At 42.5% G+C, this 17663-nt stretch overlaps 1 protein-coding gene across 1 annotated transcript; it reads right to left on the bottom strand.

Annotated features, from left to right (window-relative positions):
* Positions 1 to 1004: 1004 nt before the first annotated feature.
* On the bottom strand, positions 1005 to 8200 carry GOT1 (glutamic-oxaloacetic transaminase 1). Its single transcript, XM_032225345.1, has 9 exons — positions 7929 to 8200; positions 5516 to 5697; positions 4582 to 4705; positions 4315 to 4427; positions 3606 to 3710; positions 3261 to 3411; positions 2893 to 3058; positions 2650 to 2792; positions 1005 to 2067 (listed from the first exon to the last, which is right to left on the bottom strand). The coding sequence occupies exons 1-9, from the start codon at positions 8050 to 8052 to the stop codon at positions 1931 to 1933; spliced, it is 1245 nt and encodes a 414-aa protein (XP_032081236.1). The 5' UTR covers positions 8053 to 8200; the 3' UTR covers positions 1005 to 1930.
* Positions 8201 to 17663: the final 9463 nt, after the last annotated feature.

The following is a 17663-nucleotide window of genomic DNA, read 5'->3' on the forward strand; positions in this document are numbered from 1 at the left end:
AGAACTGACTTGGATTTGATTACCTTTGTTTCATTGTCATTTACTGCTGGTTATCATAGTTTCTTAGATAGAAAGGTTTTTCACCAAACAAACTGAATCTCTGTTTGTATGCAACATGAATGCCAGAACGTGACAACAACCTTTATTAATTTATTAATCCATAGCAGAAAAAGCATATTTAGCTTTGCACTAGACCCATGATGATGAACCTATTGCACACGTGCCACAGGTGGCACGCAGAGCCTTCTCTGCAGAAACCAACTGCCGCCCCAGTCCAGCTCCACCACACATGCACATGCACCTCCCGCCAGCAAGCTGGTCTTTGGGTCTCTGCCGTGCATCCGCAGGGGGAAGAGCACTTGTGGGGTATGTGCATGTGCAGGTGATGCTTGCATTGTATTTTGGGGTTTCACACGCTTTGTGCATTGGGCACCCAAAAGTTTAGCGATCACTGCACTAGACCAAAGAACAAACAAACCACTATGAATTGTACTCTATTATAAAAATCTGGATAGCCATTTGATGGCAGCAAAGAGATTGTTCTTTGCTGCCCTGTAGTGTTCATCTGGGGTTTTGTACCCCAAATCTGGTACCACTACATTATGACTGAGTGTGAATATGATGTGAAAAGAATCATGACTTTAGACATAGCAGGATGGTGGCAGCCCTACAGAAACCATGGAAGAGTAAACCCGATAAGATAGTGAATAGCCATCTTACACCAAGTTAGGCTTCCTTACAAAAAATACACTTCAGGTAAATCAAAGTATGTTTGGATATAGAGCCTTGTCGGCTCAAAGGAAAACTTAACATATTAATTTACCTATTGAAGTAAAGTTTCCTGGTAATTTAGAGAACACAAAAAAGCAAAAAAAATATATCTGTTCCTGTCTTTTGTCCTCAGGGTTCTAGGAAGAAGCATAAATTATTTTATGTCAAACACAGGATCATGATAACTGCTTTAAAAATATAAATGTACATTTAAACTTACATTGGCTTATAAATGGGAGCTACATGAAGAAATATTTATTTATTCTGCATTGAGGGATAAGGTACAATTATGGTTACAGTCTTAGTTCATGCGAGACTGAAAGCCAGCAGTAATTACAATCTTGCTTCCTGAAAAACCCCACACAGCCCGTAACTGCTAGACTAATTATTTTGGTATCCGCCCCTGGGGCACTGTCCTCTTGCTTCATCAGGCTCCGGTCAGATGGGGTCAGTTACATAAAGTGCAGAATATACACATACAAGGCATCCAGAAATGGTTGTATGCTTCCATTCTAGAAGCAGGTGCTATTAATTCTAAATGTGCAAATTGACAGCTCACATATAGAAGGAACACGTTTTAGTTTCAGTCCCACTGACACATGGATACCTAGACACCTATCAAGAGGCAAGAAGACACTTTTGGGACAATTGCAGTTCCCACTTACTCCTGAGCAACAAAGATAAAGGACAGTGAGACTACCAGCTTGATAAAACGGAAGGAGACAGTTTCTTCAGGCTATTAAAGGTCAGGTCACACTATTGCATGCAACTGCATGTTAAGTTCTATCTTTTTGTTTTTAATCTCCCAAATCCTAAGACTGATTTGGAATTTAGTAAAGTTAGCAGCTGACAAAATGATTTAGAGGATTCCTTAATTTTTTTTTTGAATGTATACAATTATCAATTTTCCTCCATAATTTTTCACACATATGGAAATGTAACAATATTCTTTCTCTTTCTCATATTCACAATGAGCAATTTCAGGGAGGAAAGGATTTGAAGCATAAAAATGGTAATGGGGAAAAGTTAAGTGGTGCTCTTTGCTCACCTGCCTTGGCTATTCTTGTGCAAAAATTTCCCCTAACAGTGATAGCTTGCATCTTAAAACAGTTAAAATACTATGGAAGTGACATATATGCAATGCCCAATTTCAGATTTGCTAGATTTTGGTGACTGCTTCATAGATGGACTTAGCGACATAATCCAGGTTCTTTGTGGTCAAGCCACACATGTTGATACGGCCACTGGACATCAGGTAGATGTGTTTCTCCTTGATCAGATATTGCACTTGCTTAACTGGAAAGGAAAAAGACAAAATGTCAGGAGTTCTCATCAGAAACCTCAAGCAACTTTTGCTACATTTCATATTTGACTTAGAAGGACCCACAAGCTAGGATATAAAAGGCAAGCTGACAAGTCCCCCCCTTTTTTTGACCATACTCTATGGACCCTTGACTTGGTCAATGAGAAATAAACATGCAGAGAAAATATAGTCAACATCCGCCAAGGGAAATATGACCATGTTGTGAACTCTTTTCAAAATGGATGACACGACCAGACTAATAGTAGGGGTAGAAGCATGACAATTCATGGTAAAAATATAAAACCTGCCAACCCTTCAAATTAAGCCTGGTTGAGAAACTGATGTCTCAGGGAGAGTCCCTTGTTTCAGAAGGACTGGAAATCCTTTCCAAAACCTTCATTTTTAAGAGCAACAAGGTCAACAGAGGGATGTTCTGAATCACTTGCTCATTCTTTATATTTTCCCAGGAAACAGCACCGCTCCCATGTTCCTTAAGGTCACGTTAAATGCCTATGCAGTTCTTCCTCTTGACATCCTTAATCACCTACCCCATCCACTCGCCCCATTGTACTCACTGTTGAGGCCAGTAAAGCTAAACATGCCAATCTGCTCTGTAATGTGATGCCAAGTGCCTGGTGTGCTGAGAGCCTCAAGCCGAGACCGAAGTTCTGCCCGCATCTGCAGGACCCGATCTGCCATTGTCTTCACATTGTCCTTCCTGCCACAGAAAGCAAATAACAAAAATGACAAGATTTAATGGCTACTTTTTTGTCACATCGTTCTTACTGCTCAGCAGACAAGTACCGCTCTGTTCTTACCACTCAGCAAAAAGCTCTGGTGTGGTGAGTGTTGTAGCCACAATTCGTGCTCCCTGAGAGGGCGGGTTAGACCAAGTAGTACGGACAATCTTTTCCATCTGTGACAGGGCACGTTTCATGTTATCCGCATCCTTTGCCACAACGGACAGATTTCCCACTCGCTCATCTGAGGAAAAAGGAAGAGTACAACATGAACTGAGAAACCAGCCCTGCTCTTCCCATAATCAGTAGCTCTGTATAACCATCTGCATTTCCAAAGAATTGCCCCAAAATGGCTCATAGTTTAATGTAACATAAACTATGAGCCATAGTTTATGGGGGGGGACCCAAAATCTGCCAAGTAAGTATCAGATCCCATGAATACTCACTGTACAAGCCAAAATTTTTTGAGAAGGATTGGGCACAGAAGAGTTCAAAGCCCTCCGATACAAAGAAGCGTACAGCCCAAGCATCTCTATCCAGGCAACCTGAGGCAAAGCCTTGGTAGGCAGAGTCAAAGAATGGGAACAGGAACCGGCGCTGTGAGAATGGAAGAGTGAGAGGTGTTAGCTTTAGGCCTGCTCCGTAGTATCCTCAATTGCCTCCTGGGAAATGAATGTTCACCTACTAGCTCTTTGTACTGGGATTCCTTGGCGTCAAGAAGTTAAATGCATGACAATATTTTTGGAACATAAAATGCATTTATCTTCTAATAGTAGCAGAAGAGTCAGTACCTTCATAACAGCAGCAATTTGTTTCCACTGCTCCTGAGTGGGGTCGGTGCCCGTGGGATTATGAGCGCAAGCATGGAGGATGAAGATGGAAAACTCTGGTGCACTCTGGATAAAGAAAGCAAAAGAACTGAATTCAGCTAAAGTTGCTGAAAGTCAAGCATAAACACTGTAGGTTTCCATGTAATCTTGCCGGTTGCATAGCAATATTAACATCTTTCTCATAAGTGGGAAATCTACTAACGCTTATAAAATTTAGAAAATTATTAAGGATTAGGGCCAAAGAAAAACCAAAGCGTATTTTAGCATTTCCCTGCATCAAAATTATTCAGTCTTTTTTTCTTCTGAAATTTACCATAGAATTTTTTGGGGGGGTGATTGATTGGAAGGATGAACAAATAAAATTTAAAAATGCTTCAAAAGTACTATGCGCATAGAGTTTCTCCTTCCAGCATTTGGAATTCATACACATAGAAGAGAATCCTGAGTGGAATGAAGCAAGTAAAAGATGATCATCTTTCTGGCAATTGTTCCATTATGTGATTCAGAAACAATTCAGTGTAATAATGCTGCACTAACCTCTAGAATGTGCAACTACTACAAATGATCTGCACAGGAAGGTGCTCTAGGCCATGCTCATTGCCCAGCCTTATCTGGTGTTCTTTTCATATTGCTATCTAATTGCCCCCAACCTATAGAATATCTGATGCACCTCCAAATCAGAAAGGAATCCTTTAATGTCCAGACCCCTATTTGCCGCATCCCAGTAGCGATAGCTCCGGATATCATTGAAGCCAGCATCCATAAAGACAGATCTATGGTTTTCTGTGGAAAAAGAAGATGCAACCTAAGTTTGCCTTGTGTGGTCTATATTAAGACAGTAGTGAAGCATCTGGATACATCACTTTGGAGAAATCAGGATTTTTTTTTTCTTTTGCTCCACCCCAGATAAAAAATATTAGCAGCTCTCTGCACTTACCCCAGGAAGGATCAGAAATATAGATAGGGGTAGCTGTGTTATTGGTTCCATTATACCACCGTCTCAAAAACTCTGCTCCAATACGGAGAGCTCCAGTGCCGCCCAAGGATTGGACACCTCCCACCTGGAATAGAGGGAAAGATATATTGAGTAGTAAGGTGACCGTTCCTTCCTTTCAAATTGGCAGCCAAATTGCCATAAAAGATCTGATACAATGAGCTCACTGCTCTCCCCAAATGGTTCCATCCAATCAAATTGCACAAATTCTACTTCAAATAGGAGGAACAATATACACACCAGTCTGTCCATCCTTCTTAGCCCCAAATGTTTCTGTTTCTCCAACTTCTTGACTAAATGATTCATAGCAAAAAGGTAAAACTACTTGTTACAACATAGTGCCTTTTTCCAGTGGTGGGATTCAAATAATTTAACAACCGGTTCTCTGCCCTAATGATTTCTTCCAACAACCACTTCACCAAATTGCTCAGAAAGTTAACAACCAGTAGTACTCTCAAAGTGGTGCGAACTGGCTGAATCCCAAAACTGCCTTTCTCTCAAAAATGCGTTTGTAGAATTTATTCTCTAAGATCAACAGAATCATTTCATTTTAAAAAATATATTGTTATTTCCTTTTTGTTTGGCAGCTGTATGATATTCAGTTGTGTCAAAAAATGTAGCTGGGCTGGGTAGTTGATGAACCAACATTTCACAAACCTTTAAGAGGCCAACAATGATTGGCAACAAATTGTTACTTGTTCGTTTTATTCCCTTTTTCTTTTTTTTTCTTTTTTTCCCTTTTTTTTTTATAGTAAATACCCTGTATATAAATGATTGCAAATGGAATGTGAAAATTGAATAAAATATTTTATGAATGAAAAAAAAAAAAAAAAAAAATGATTGGCAACAAAAGTTTCTTTTCCAGCTTCATGCTTACCCTGTTCTCTTTGATGGCTGGGCTATCCTCTCCTAGTGCAATTCGTGAGGAATTGGCACGGAACTCCGGCAAACCCAGAATAGGTAGATATTCATGATTCAAATTGGTATTCTTGGCAATCATCATTTCCACTTTCCGGACAACTGGCAATACCCATGGCTGTCCTTCATTTGTGCGATAAGCTGAAGGAGAGAATAGAATTACCTTAACAAATATAAGGAATAATGATGATGATGATGATGGGGGGTGGGGTGAGAGAAAATGCAAGGCACCCTCATTGTAGATTGTTGGTTTTCACTTCAAACCTTTGAAGAATGAAAGACTAATAACATTGCAGGAACAGTTCCACACACTATTTGGAGAGATATTAAAAATAAAATTTTAATTTAAATTAAATTAACATTTTAATCTTCATGAAGACAATTGAATTGTTAGTTTGACTGTTACAAATAAGAGATCTGGGAAGCTCTAAAGTTTATAACTAAATAGGAGCTTTGGGGCAAAAAACTGTAAATCAAAAAGAAATGTCTTGATTGTTACAAACAGATTAAAAACATGAGGATGCACAATGGAGCAAGTAACAACAGTTGAGAAATATTTGAAACATTAGTACAAAGAGAATTAAAGAATTTCCTTTAAAGCAGAAATTTTTTGGAATGGCTTTTTGGCTATTTTACTGTATAATGATCAACAAAAGGATGAAAGAACATGTGTATGTTCAATGCAGGGGCAAAAATTAGTATTTAACAAAGAACTTATCTGTCCATTCAACTTGGACTTTATCTTCTGGTGCAAAGACTCCTTTCCTGTTTCTGCAAGACTCGGGCAGTAATCTCTTAAGGCCCTGCAGTTTGGCTCAACTAGTAATTGGACATCAGCCCAAATCTTCGACAGCTGCACCCCAGTTAGAATATCTGGCACTAGAACTCCACATACCATACTATACCATAACCATAGACACCAAAACCTCTTCCTCTTTTCCCCGTTGCTGGATATTTGTCTGTACCCAGGGAATTCAAAAAGGCTCCATAACCTTGCTGATTAAACATAAGTAGCAGTGCTGAATCATAAAGGAGTCCTGCAAATTTCAGGCTAGAGCTCTACCATGATCACATCTGTATTTAAATCATCTCAAAAGCATAAGCAACACTGTAATCAAAATTCTGTATCTTTCATGATTAACTATAAAGACCCACTTCCAAGTGGCACAGCCAAAATATATTCCTGACAATAAGTGGAACTAAAAAAATAAATAAGAGCAAAGAAATTTGCATGGAAGATCATGCCAAAATGGTTTTCATCATTAAGAGTCATGGAACTGTGTCTTGAGAATTAGTGCAGGCATTGGGTAGACTAATTTTGGATGTCCTTTATAAAGCAAAGGACACTAATACTTCCCTCTGTGATCACAGCTTGTTACAAAGGTCTTTGGGCAGATCAGACCAGCCCTTACATGCAGGATCCTTTAACTCTAATCAATGCTTAATACTTCTTAATCAAATACTTCTCTGCTAATATTTGTCAGGAAATCCAACATAAATGAAGCCAAAGAAAAGTATGGCACAACAAAGAATGGAAATTACTCTAATCCTCATGAGTCATCAGTTTACTTTGGCTTCTAATTATCTGGATCAATAATTATCTCGCTCCAGTAAACTACAGTTAGAGCCGGTTAGATATAGGAATTGAGACACCTTAACTGGCCCTGTCTTAGATAGAAAAACAGTGTAGTGAAGTGATATTGGGCCAGTCACTCTCAGTCTCTGTCTGTCTGTCTGTCTGTCTCTCTCCATTGGCACTGCTCGTCAGAAGGTCACAAAGGGGAATCATGTGACCCAGGGACAATGCAACCGTCATAAATATGAGTCAGTCACCAAGTCTGAATTTTGATCACGTGACCATGGGGATGCTGCAATGGTCGTTAACTGTGAAAATGGTCATAAGTGTGCAAAATGGTCATGTCACTTTTTTCAGTGCCGTTGTAACTTTGAACAGTCACTAAATGAACTGTTCCAAGTCGAGGACTACCTGTATTCTATTACTGTACTACTACTTATTTTTCACACAGAAGAGGAATATATCTGCACATGAAAAATCAAGCGCTTCAGGTCACAAAGAGGGGAAATTGTCAAACCAACATAAATGCCTGTTGGGTGTAAAGAACCAGCTGGAGGGAGTTTACCCGTCGTCTCTTAAGGCACATTTTCACTCGGGGCTGAGCTTCCAGAAATGCGGCTGCTAAGAGCGCATCGCCTATATCGGCTGTCTGCTTCATTACAACCGATCGGGAATCCGGAGATTTCCCAGGGCTCAGCGAGGGAACCGAGCCCCGTGGTCGCCTAAAGTGGAATCGCGGCCGGAGGGCAGAAGAGCGGCGGGCGAGCTCTTCTCCTCCCCGCCTTCACTCTCTCACCTCCCACTCCGAGGTTGACCTTGCGAGGATCCTCGTCAGCGCGGAAATCTTCCGTGAGCTGGAAAACCGCCACCGGGGCGGCTTTGGGAACGTCGGCAAAGACAGATCCTGCTACGGGAGCCATGGCGGAGGGGATCCCAAGCAGCAGCAGCACCGGCACCACCACCAGCTGCGGCTCCCAACAGTGCAAATCCGCTGCCCGCCTGGAGGAGACTTTCACCTTCACCGGCGGAGGCGGAGAGGGCCGCCCGCCAATCCGTACCTGCCTTGCTCCTCCACCTTGGCAGGCAAGGGCAGGCGCTGACCAATCAGGCCGCGGCTCTCGAGGGCCGGGGTTGGCCGAGCCCGCTCAGCGAATGGCCCGCGACTTCAGTCTGCCGGCCGTCTCCGCGAATCCAATGTTGCAAAGAATTGGAAGTGGGAGGGGCAACCAATCGGCGTCTCCTAAATTGTATAAAAGGAATGATTACGCAACGGTGGGCGGGCGAGGTTGGGTTGCGTTGCGCTGCCTATTGGCGGGCCGGGTGAACGGGAGTGACCCGGATGATGGGCTTGGAGGGCTGTTGGGGTTCCTGTGGAGAGGAAGGGGGAGACCCATTTCCATCGGGAGGCCCTCCGAGAGATGGGCGCTAGCTGCCGCTTTTCTCCGGAGAAGAGAACTTTCGTAAGGGAAACGGGGCCAAGGTCACTCAAAAATGCTTTCTTAAGAAAAGGCAACTGGACTGATTTTTTTCCCCTTGAGGAAGAAGAACAAAACATTTCGTTTCTCATCCAGGTTCACTTCTGACTATCTGAGCAGAAGGCAAAAAATAGGTTGCAACTCAACTGTCAGTGCCAGCAGTCCTCGCATGGAAAGGCCGTGGGGTCCAACCCTTGTCATGTTTCCGTTTCAAACACATCCATCTCAGCCTAATATAGTGTTTCTCAAACTTGGCGTAAAATTGCTGAGTTTGAGAACCTCTGCATCTAACGGAACAATCTTGGAAATCATAATCCAAATGTCCATTGAAGCAAGATAGTCTTTTAACAGCTCCCTAGTAAGGCAGGACATAAAGTGAGATTTGGACATAAGAGTGAACATGAAACGGGGTCAGACTAGAGGATCTCCTGGGGGACCCTTCTATCTCGTTATACATTTTCTAGTCTTGAAGAAGAACAGGAAACTTGAACTCAGGAAATTCAAATGTTAAACTGCAACACCTGTTGTAAGTAGGCCAAATCAGTTGGGTCTCGCTTGCGAGTCAGATATAGAGCTTAACCACACAAGTCAGTATGAAACTAGTGCTTCCTGCATGCCAATTGCAGCCTAGACATGAAAGGGCAGCACGATATAATCTGCTTAGCCAATAGAAATAAGCTAATGTATTTCCGTGTTAACTGTTTTGAGGAAGTTATAAGAACACGCTTCTCCCTAAGAACCCCACTCAGACATCAGATGTGGGTTTACACGGTCTGACCCTTTTGGCCAAAATAAAGCTTTTTCTTGATCTCGCAGTCCGAATCTCCTGATTTTCTGCAACACTAGAAAGTAAACAAAATGCCAATTGAACCTCCAGGCAAAGTGTTTCAAGGCAAGGGAGCATCCAATGAAAGGATTGCTTTTGGGATTACATTCTCTTGTGAAGTTACATCATCTGCATTCCTTGTCTGGACCCTTGGCCAGTGGGCAGATTAGACTACAAAGAACCATATGAAATTCTTTGAATGTTGTATTCCCAGATAATTTAATACAATATTGCCTAAATCATCCACGTAGCATCCAAACTTAAATGAACATAAATTATTTTATCTGCAAAGAAGCATGTCCTAGCAACCTGAGGAGCATTGACATATCAATTCTTTCCCTGCAGAGCAAGTCACTCTGAACAGGGTCACCAATGAATTTCATTTCATTTATTTCATTTATTTCATTTGTATGCCGCCCTTTTCCCCGAGGGGGACTCAGGGCGGCTCACAAGTTGAGCAAGGGAAAGGGGATACAAACAGTTTGACACCAACAAACTGTTAAGGTTTGAATAAGGTTTCAAATGAATAAGTGTAGAGAAATAAACATCCTTTGCTGTTTTTAATCACCACAGTGCAGGTCTGAACATGGGCTTGTACCAGGGGTGGTTCCTGCCAGTTCTAACCTCTTCTATAGAAGAGGTTCCACAAATCTACAGTGCCGTTTAGAACTGATTCCAGCTCTCTGCCCCCCGCCCATCTGCACATCATCAAGATGAAGAGCGAGAGGAGGAATTCTGGGAGTTAAAGTCCACAAATCTTAAAGCTGTCAAGTTTGAACACCCCTGGGTTTTTTTTGTAAAGGGTTAGGAGTACAAGGGTTTTGTAACTTGACAACTTTAAGACTTGCGTGCTTCAAATGCCAGAGTTTCTGAGCCAACATTTTGGTTGCTAAGCAAGAGCGTTGTTAAGTGAGTTTCACCACATTTTACAAGTTGGCCATGCCCATCCGGTTACATGGCTGGCAAGCCACTCCCACAAAGCAGGCCACACCTACAGAGGAGGTTCTAAAAAAATTTGAAACCCACCACTGGCTTGTACTTGAGCTTTGTTGTATTCATTCTTCACCTTTTATCTTTGTTGCTCTAGGCATCTCTTCAACTGTTTGATATCCTCGAGCTCATTGTCAAGCCAAGGGTCACCCTGCCATCGCAAGAGGCTTCTCAAGAGCAATTTTGTCTAAAGTACTAGCCATCGACACATTGCAGACAGTGACCAGGCATATGAGAGTTTGGGCCATCAAGTCCCCAATGTGCCCATAAATCTCCTGGATTCATTATATGCAAGAGACTTGCCATGGTCCTAACTGGTCTGCCATGCTTATGGAAGTCAAGGATCCTAACAATGTGACATTTTCCTGGAATGATCTGACCATGGCATAAGTAATGTCCTATGTCATCTATTCAAAGAAATACAGATCTAATAAGTAACCACCTACATGGCTTGAGCCTGAGAAAACCTAAAACTATCGGTAGCTGATGAGTGCAACAGAGATAATGTAATCCTGAACACATCCGATTTCCATTCCCAGGACATAGCAGTTGAACTTCCCCATATTATAAGACTGGATCAGCTCAGATTGGAACTACCTTTTCCCTGATTTCAGTACTGTGGATGCCAGAGAACATGGAACGATATGGCTTTCAGACTCCCAAGCTTATAACCTACTCCAGCCAAGTCTCTTCACTTAAGGCCTCCAGTTATCCTTTAGGACAGAAATAGTTGTGTATGTATTCTAAGGCTGAAATCATATACAGGGCTTCTATACTTAACACTTTCTGTGCTTTCAGGCCTTGTCTATTCCTCCCTAGATATCCTGGCATTCCTCACTTATCTTGTCCCTCATAGTGTTGGCTATTTCATTATGGCTTAGTGATGGAGCTGGACAATGTACCAAGCTATATACTGCTCATCAGCCTGTTTTTTTTTTAACTAGCCCTCAAATATTATGACTGAAAGCAAACTGTTGAATACTGGCAGTGTAATTTTCTCTGAGAAAGAACAAATTAAAGAAAATAACCAAATTTTATAACGTTTTTTAAAAGCCTCCTTAACTCTCACCACTGGTGGTGAAAAAGGGCTAAAACTATCTACTTCTCTTCCTATCATATATCATATCATATGATATAGTATAGCCTTTATTGCACAAAATAAATACAATGAAATTGGTTTTAGCCTCATTGATGCAATCCATGACAATAAATACAAACAACATAAATAGTATAAGGAATAATCCCAATGCACGTAATTAGGGGAAAAGAAAAAGAAAGAAAACAAGCTAGTGATATGTTTCTGCGTGTGCATTGAGTGATTGTGATTGTATTTAAGAGTCTGACAGCCCAAGGATAAAACCTTTTTAAACCTATTTGTTTGGCTGGCTATGCTTTGATGTCTTCTGCCCCATAATAGAAGTACAGAGACACTGACCAGGGTGTGAATCCTCTGAGTATCTTCCTTACTCTGCTAAAGCAGCGAGGCCTGGCAATGTCATCCAGTGGTGTTAGAGGGCAATCAATGGTTACTTGTGCCAAATTGATCACTCTCTGTAGTGCCTTCCTGTCCACAGCAGTTAAACCAGTGTACCATACTATAATGCAATATGTGAGAACACTTTCTACTGTGGACCAGTAGAAAGAGGTCATCAGCTGTTGTTCCACCTGATTTTTTTGCAGGACTCTAAGGAAACGAAGTCTTTGTTGGGCCTTGCCAATCACCAGGGATGTGTTGTTTTTCCAGGTGAGATCTTGACTAATAAGCACTCCCAAGAATTTAAAAGAGGAAACCTTCTACACACAGCCCCCATCATTATACAGTGGGACAGGTTCCTCTCTGTGCTTCCAGAAATCTAGCACCATCTCCTTTGTCTTACTAGTATTTAGATGTAAGTTGTTTTTTGAGCACCATGCAGATACCTTCTGGACTTCTTCCCTGTATGCTGATTCGTCCCCTCCAGTTATGAGACCCAGCACCATTATGTCATCTGCAAACTTTATTCTGATGTTGGATGGATCAGAGGATATGCAGTCATGTGTATACAGCGAGTACAGGTAGGGGCTGAGCACACAGCCCTGAGGGGAGCCTGTGCTGAGCTTCAGCATGGAAGATGTAAAGGACCTAACTTTTACTGTTTATGGATGATCTGTCAGGAAGTCTTTGATCCATTCACAAGTGAGGAGAGGGAAATTCAGGTCAGTCAGCTTTTTAATGAGAATGCCTGGTAAGAGGGTGTTAAAGACCGAGCTATGGTCTATAAAAAGCATTCTGAGATAATTCCCAAATTTCTCAAGGTGGCTCAGTGCAATATATAGAGCAGTGGCGATAGCGTAAAGTGACCAGACGTCCCGCTTTTGGCGGGACAGTCCCGATTATTAATAATTTGTCCTGCGTCCCGTGGCGTTTCAAAAAAGTCCCGCTTTTCACCCGCTCTCCTCTTTTCAAAGCACACATAAAGTAATTAGCAAAGGGCGCAGGACACTTTTCCCTGTTGCACAGCGGAACGATCCTTCCCCTCGCCAGAGAGCCAGACAGACACTTTTAAAGGGCGGACGCTGTGTTTCTGGAGTGAGGGTGGTGGCGGTTCCGGTGGCAAATTTAGTAGGAAGATTCTCGCCATGGATGACCAAGGTTGCACCCGGTGCAAGACCACCAAATACAGGAACCCTTCCCTCAGGCTGATGATCAACGTTTGCGGGCATACTCTGTAAGTGTCTCTGGCTTGCAGAGGAGCGATAGAGAAAGGCAGGAGGCTCCGCTGTTAGGGCTTGGAGTCTCCGCAGAAACTGAGGATGGGAAAGCCTGTTTCAAAAGCTAACATAGCTCTGGAACAGAGGTCTTCAACGTTGGCAACTTTAAGACTTGTGGTCTTCAACTCCCAGAATTCTCCAGCCTGGCTGGAGAATTCTGGGAGTTAAAGTCCACAAGTTTTAAAGTTGCCAAGTTTGGGGACCCCTGCTCTAGAGGTTACACACTGAGCATCTCCTTTATTATCTAGAGATGAGGGAGATAGGCTGCAGTGAGAGAAATGCAATTTTGCAGATGTTTAAAGGTGCCCTTGTTTACATGCTAGGAGACCAGGTCATAAGCCCTAGAGGAGTTTTAAGCAATACAGAGGATTTCAGAAGATCTCTGCAATAAAAACATTGAAAGGTGAAGCCGCCAAGCTCCCGCCAGCGCCCCCGCCCGTGGCAGTGGCACCACCCCCTTCGCAATACCTGAGGTGGGCACCGCATTACCCCTGCCCCCTCCTCCTCCTCCGTGCTTTTGAGGAACCATGAGGCCACGGGAGCCAGTAGGAAGGCGCCGGAGGGGGCGGGAGCAGGAAAAAAAGGCCCCATGGCTTCTCAAAAGCACGGCGGAGGAGGAGGCAGCGGCGGCAGGGGTAACGTGGTGCCCAGCTCAGATGCTCCGAGCAGAGGGGGAGGCAGTAGCGGCGCTGCCACGGGCAGGGGCACCAGTGGGAGCTTTGGCGGCTTCACCTCAGCCGCAGCGCCGGGCAGCAAAATTTTTAATCAAGAACACACCGCCCCATCCCCCCAGTCAATGGTGTCCCGCTTTACCAATTTTAAAATCTGGTCACCATACGATAGCGTCCCCCGTCGACCTGTTGCTTCTATAAGCAAACTGGTGTTGATCGAAATTTGGTGGAAGACAGGACCCGAGGTGTTGTAGGACCAGTCTCTCAAAGCACTATAGACATCAGTGCAATGGGTCTATAGTCATTCAGGCTGTTTATGGCTGCTTTCTTTGGAACTGGGATAATTGTGGCTACTTTCAAGCATGATGGGACTCTAGCCTGTTGCAGGGAGATGTTAAAAATCCTTGTCAGGACCCCTGTTAATAGGTCAGCACAGGTTTTTACCACTTTTCCCAGCACCCCGTCAGGACCTGCAGCTTTGTTGGGATTTATAGCCTTCAGCACAGCTCTCACTTGATGTTCATCCAGGATGAGTGGCTGGAGGTGTGAGGGCCTTTGGTCTAGAGCAGTGTTTCTCAACCTTGGCCACTTGAATATGTCTGGACTTCAACTCCCAGAATTCCCCAGCCAGCATTCTCTGGCTGGGGAATTCTGGGAGTTGAAGTCTAGACATCTTCAAGTAGCCAAGGTTGAGAAACACTGGTCTAGAGCAATAGAGACTGGTCTTTTGACCTCAAAGCGGGCGAAGAAACTGTTTAACTCCTCCACCAGCAGGGCATTAGCATTGGCTATTTTTTTCCTATTGCCGTTGTAGTTGGTTAGGTGTTGTAGCCCCTGTCACACCTGTCTTGAGTTATTATCTTCCAGATGTTTCTCTAACTTTTATTTGTATTTCTGTTTAGTTGCCTTGATGCCGCTTCTCAAGTTTGCCCTGGCCTCATTGTATTTGTCTTCGTTTCCTGCCTTGAAGGTGGAGTTTTGGACTCTCAGAAGTGATTGTACCTCTGCTGACATCCAGGGTTTACGATTACTGTAAACTCTGATGCACTTATTCACTGTTACATTGTCTGTGCTTGTTTTAATGTATGAGAGTACGGTGTCAGTGAATTCTTGCAGCTCCAAAGATTCAAATATACTCCACACGGTAGTCTCAAAGCAATTCTGCAACTGGCAGAGTGCTCCCTCTGGCCAGATTTTGACAGTTTTCCTGACTGGCCATATTCTTTTCCTAAGCGGGATATATATTTGGGCACAGTAGCAGAGAGATGTGGTCAGAGGTACCCGGATGGGAGAGGGGGATTGCTTAAGGCAGTGTTTTTCAACCTTTTTTGTGCAAAGGCACACTTTTTTCATGAAAAAAATCACGAGGCACACCACCATTAGAAAATGTTAAAAAAATTTAACTCTGTGCCTATATTGACTATATATAAAGTGTTTTTCCCACGGCACACCTTACACTATGTCACGGCACACTAGTGTGCCGCGGCACAGTGGTTGAAAAACACTGGCTTAAGGTGACCAGATGTCCCAATTTTGGCGGGACAGTCACATTTGTCCCGTGTCCCACGGCGTTTTTAAAAAGTCCCGATTTTCGAAGCTGAGTTCAACGTAGAGATCTTATTGACTCTCTTTTTTTCCCTTTAATTTCCTTTGTTTTAACAAATTTTAGACTGTGTTTGTTAAAAAGCTATACCATGTACGGGCTCTGGGAAGTCGGGGGGAGGGAAAGGAGGTGGGGTCTTAGGGGGGAGGGGGGGAGGGGGAAATATAGTACATGTTAGATTTTAAAATAACACGATTGCACTTGTATACTGTTGCTCTTTAATTCTAGTGTTAAAATAAGACAAGCTGAATATATTGATAGATAGCAGAGATATACCAAAGGGAGGAGTAGAGGGAAAGAAGAAAGAGGTATAGAGAGGGTGGGAGAAAGGATTGGAGGGAGGGTGAGAGGGAAGGGAGGGAGTGTATTGGGAGAGAGGAGTGATAGAGGGGGAAGGGAAGTAGGATAGAGGGAAACGTTGGAGGGAAGAACGAAAGTTGGAGGGGGGGCGAAAGAAAGGGTGTATGGTGGGCCAAAGTGGTGTATTGGGTTTGTATTTTGGGGGGTATTGTTGACAAGAGGGCGGGCTGTGTTTATTGTTCAATGTTATATGCCCCGGTTATGCACAGTATATATGTGACTCTATGAAATGAAATGAAAATAAAACATATTTACAACGGAAAAAAGTCCCGATTTTCTGGCTTCATGTTGAAAGCGCAGTGGATTTGCTTAAGAAATCCTAACCAGGGCAAGACAAAAGACACTCTGTCTAAACCCTCTCTATGTCTCAGTACTTTCATTGAAGATATTAAAATGTTAAAGCAAGAAAACGGACCACCACCCCCGCCCCTTTTACTTACTTTTATAAGAAAAGATGACCCAGTATCATAGAGCTCCAGGAAATACTTTGGCTAGAGAAGTAGCGACTGTTCCTTCCTGGTTTCCTGGAGGGGCGGGGCATGGAGGTTGGAGGTCGGCTCGTGTGGGAAAAATGGTGGCTCCTCGTCATTATCAAGGTTTCTTTGAAAAATATTTCCCTGGGACTAATTTCACCATTTTAATTTGCTCAGTTCTTTGTATTAACATCTACATCATTCTGGATTGACTTGGAGTGCCTGCCTGCTGGTAAGTGAGCCAGGTTTTTTTCTTTTATTTTTTTAATGTATTTTAAAATAATATTTTATTTATTGTGCATAGGATTTTTTAAAATAGTTTTATTCTGTGTGGATTCTTTTTCTAAATTGTCTTAGACTAGTTAAAAAAAGATTCTATCCAAAATAAATTGAAATAAACCATTTTTAAAAATTCTATGCACAATACTTTGAAATAGCCTTAGCTTTCAAACAGTTCATTTAGTGACCAAAGTTACAATGACATTGAAAAAAGTGACTGATGACCATTTTTCACACTTAGCTACCATTTTCACACTTAGCAACCGTTGCAGCATCCTCATGGTCACGCGATCAAAATTTTGATGTTTGGCAACAGATTCGTATTTATGATGGTTTCAGTGTCCTGGGGTCATGTAATCGTCTTTTGCAACCTTTTGACAAAATCAAATGGGGAAACCAGATTCACTTATGTTACTGACTTATCAGCTGCAGTTATTCACTTAAGAACTGTGGCAAGAAAGGTGGTATAATGGGTTTAGTGACCAAAGTTACAATGGCATTGAAAAAAATGACTGATGACCATTTTTCACACTTAACGACAATTTTTCACACTTAGGGACCGTTGCAGCATGATCATGTGATCGATTTTGATGTTTGGCAACAGTTACAATTTATATGTTGAAATAAAAAAATATTACAATACTATTTTTGCGTTGTATGAAAATTTTTGTTGCTCCGTATAAAATTTTTAATCAAACCCCCCCCCCCCATCAAAGGTGTCCCTCTTTACCAATCTGAAAATCTGGTCACTTTAGGATTGCTCTATATGCCTGTCTTGAGTTTGAGTACATATGGTCTAGAGTGTTCTTACCTCTGGTGGTACACAGCACATGTTGCACAAACTTAGGGAGAACAGACTTTAGACAGGCTTGATTAAAATCCCGAGCCATGACAAAAGCTCCCTCAGAGTAAGTTTGCTGCTGCCTCTCAATGCCGTCATGTAACTTAGAGAGCGCTGGGCTAACATTTGCATCAGGTGGAATATAAACAGTGGTGATAAACTATAACAGTAATCTCTCTAGGTAAATAAAATGGCCAACAAATGACAATTAAAAATTCTACATCTGGAGAACAGTGTGTATAAGTAACTCTACTGTTAGTAC

Source organism: Thamnophis elegans, chromosome 10 (assembly GCF_009769535.1).
Source record: "Thamnophis elegans isolate rThaEle1 chromosome 10, rThaEle1.pri, whole genome shotgun sequence".
Taxonomy (NCBI): Eukaryota; Metazoa; Chordata; class Lepidosauria; order Squamata; family Colubridae; genus Thamnophis; species Thamnophis elegans.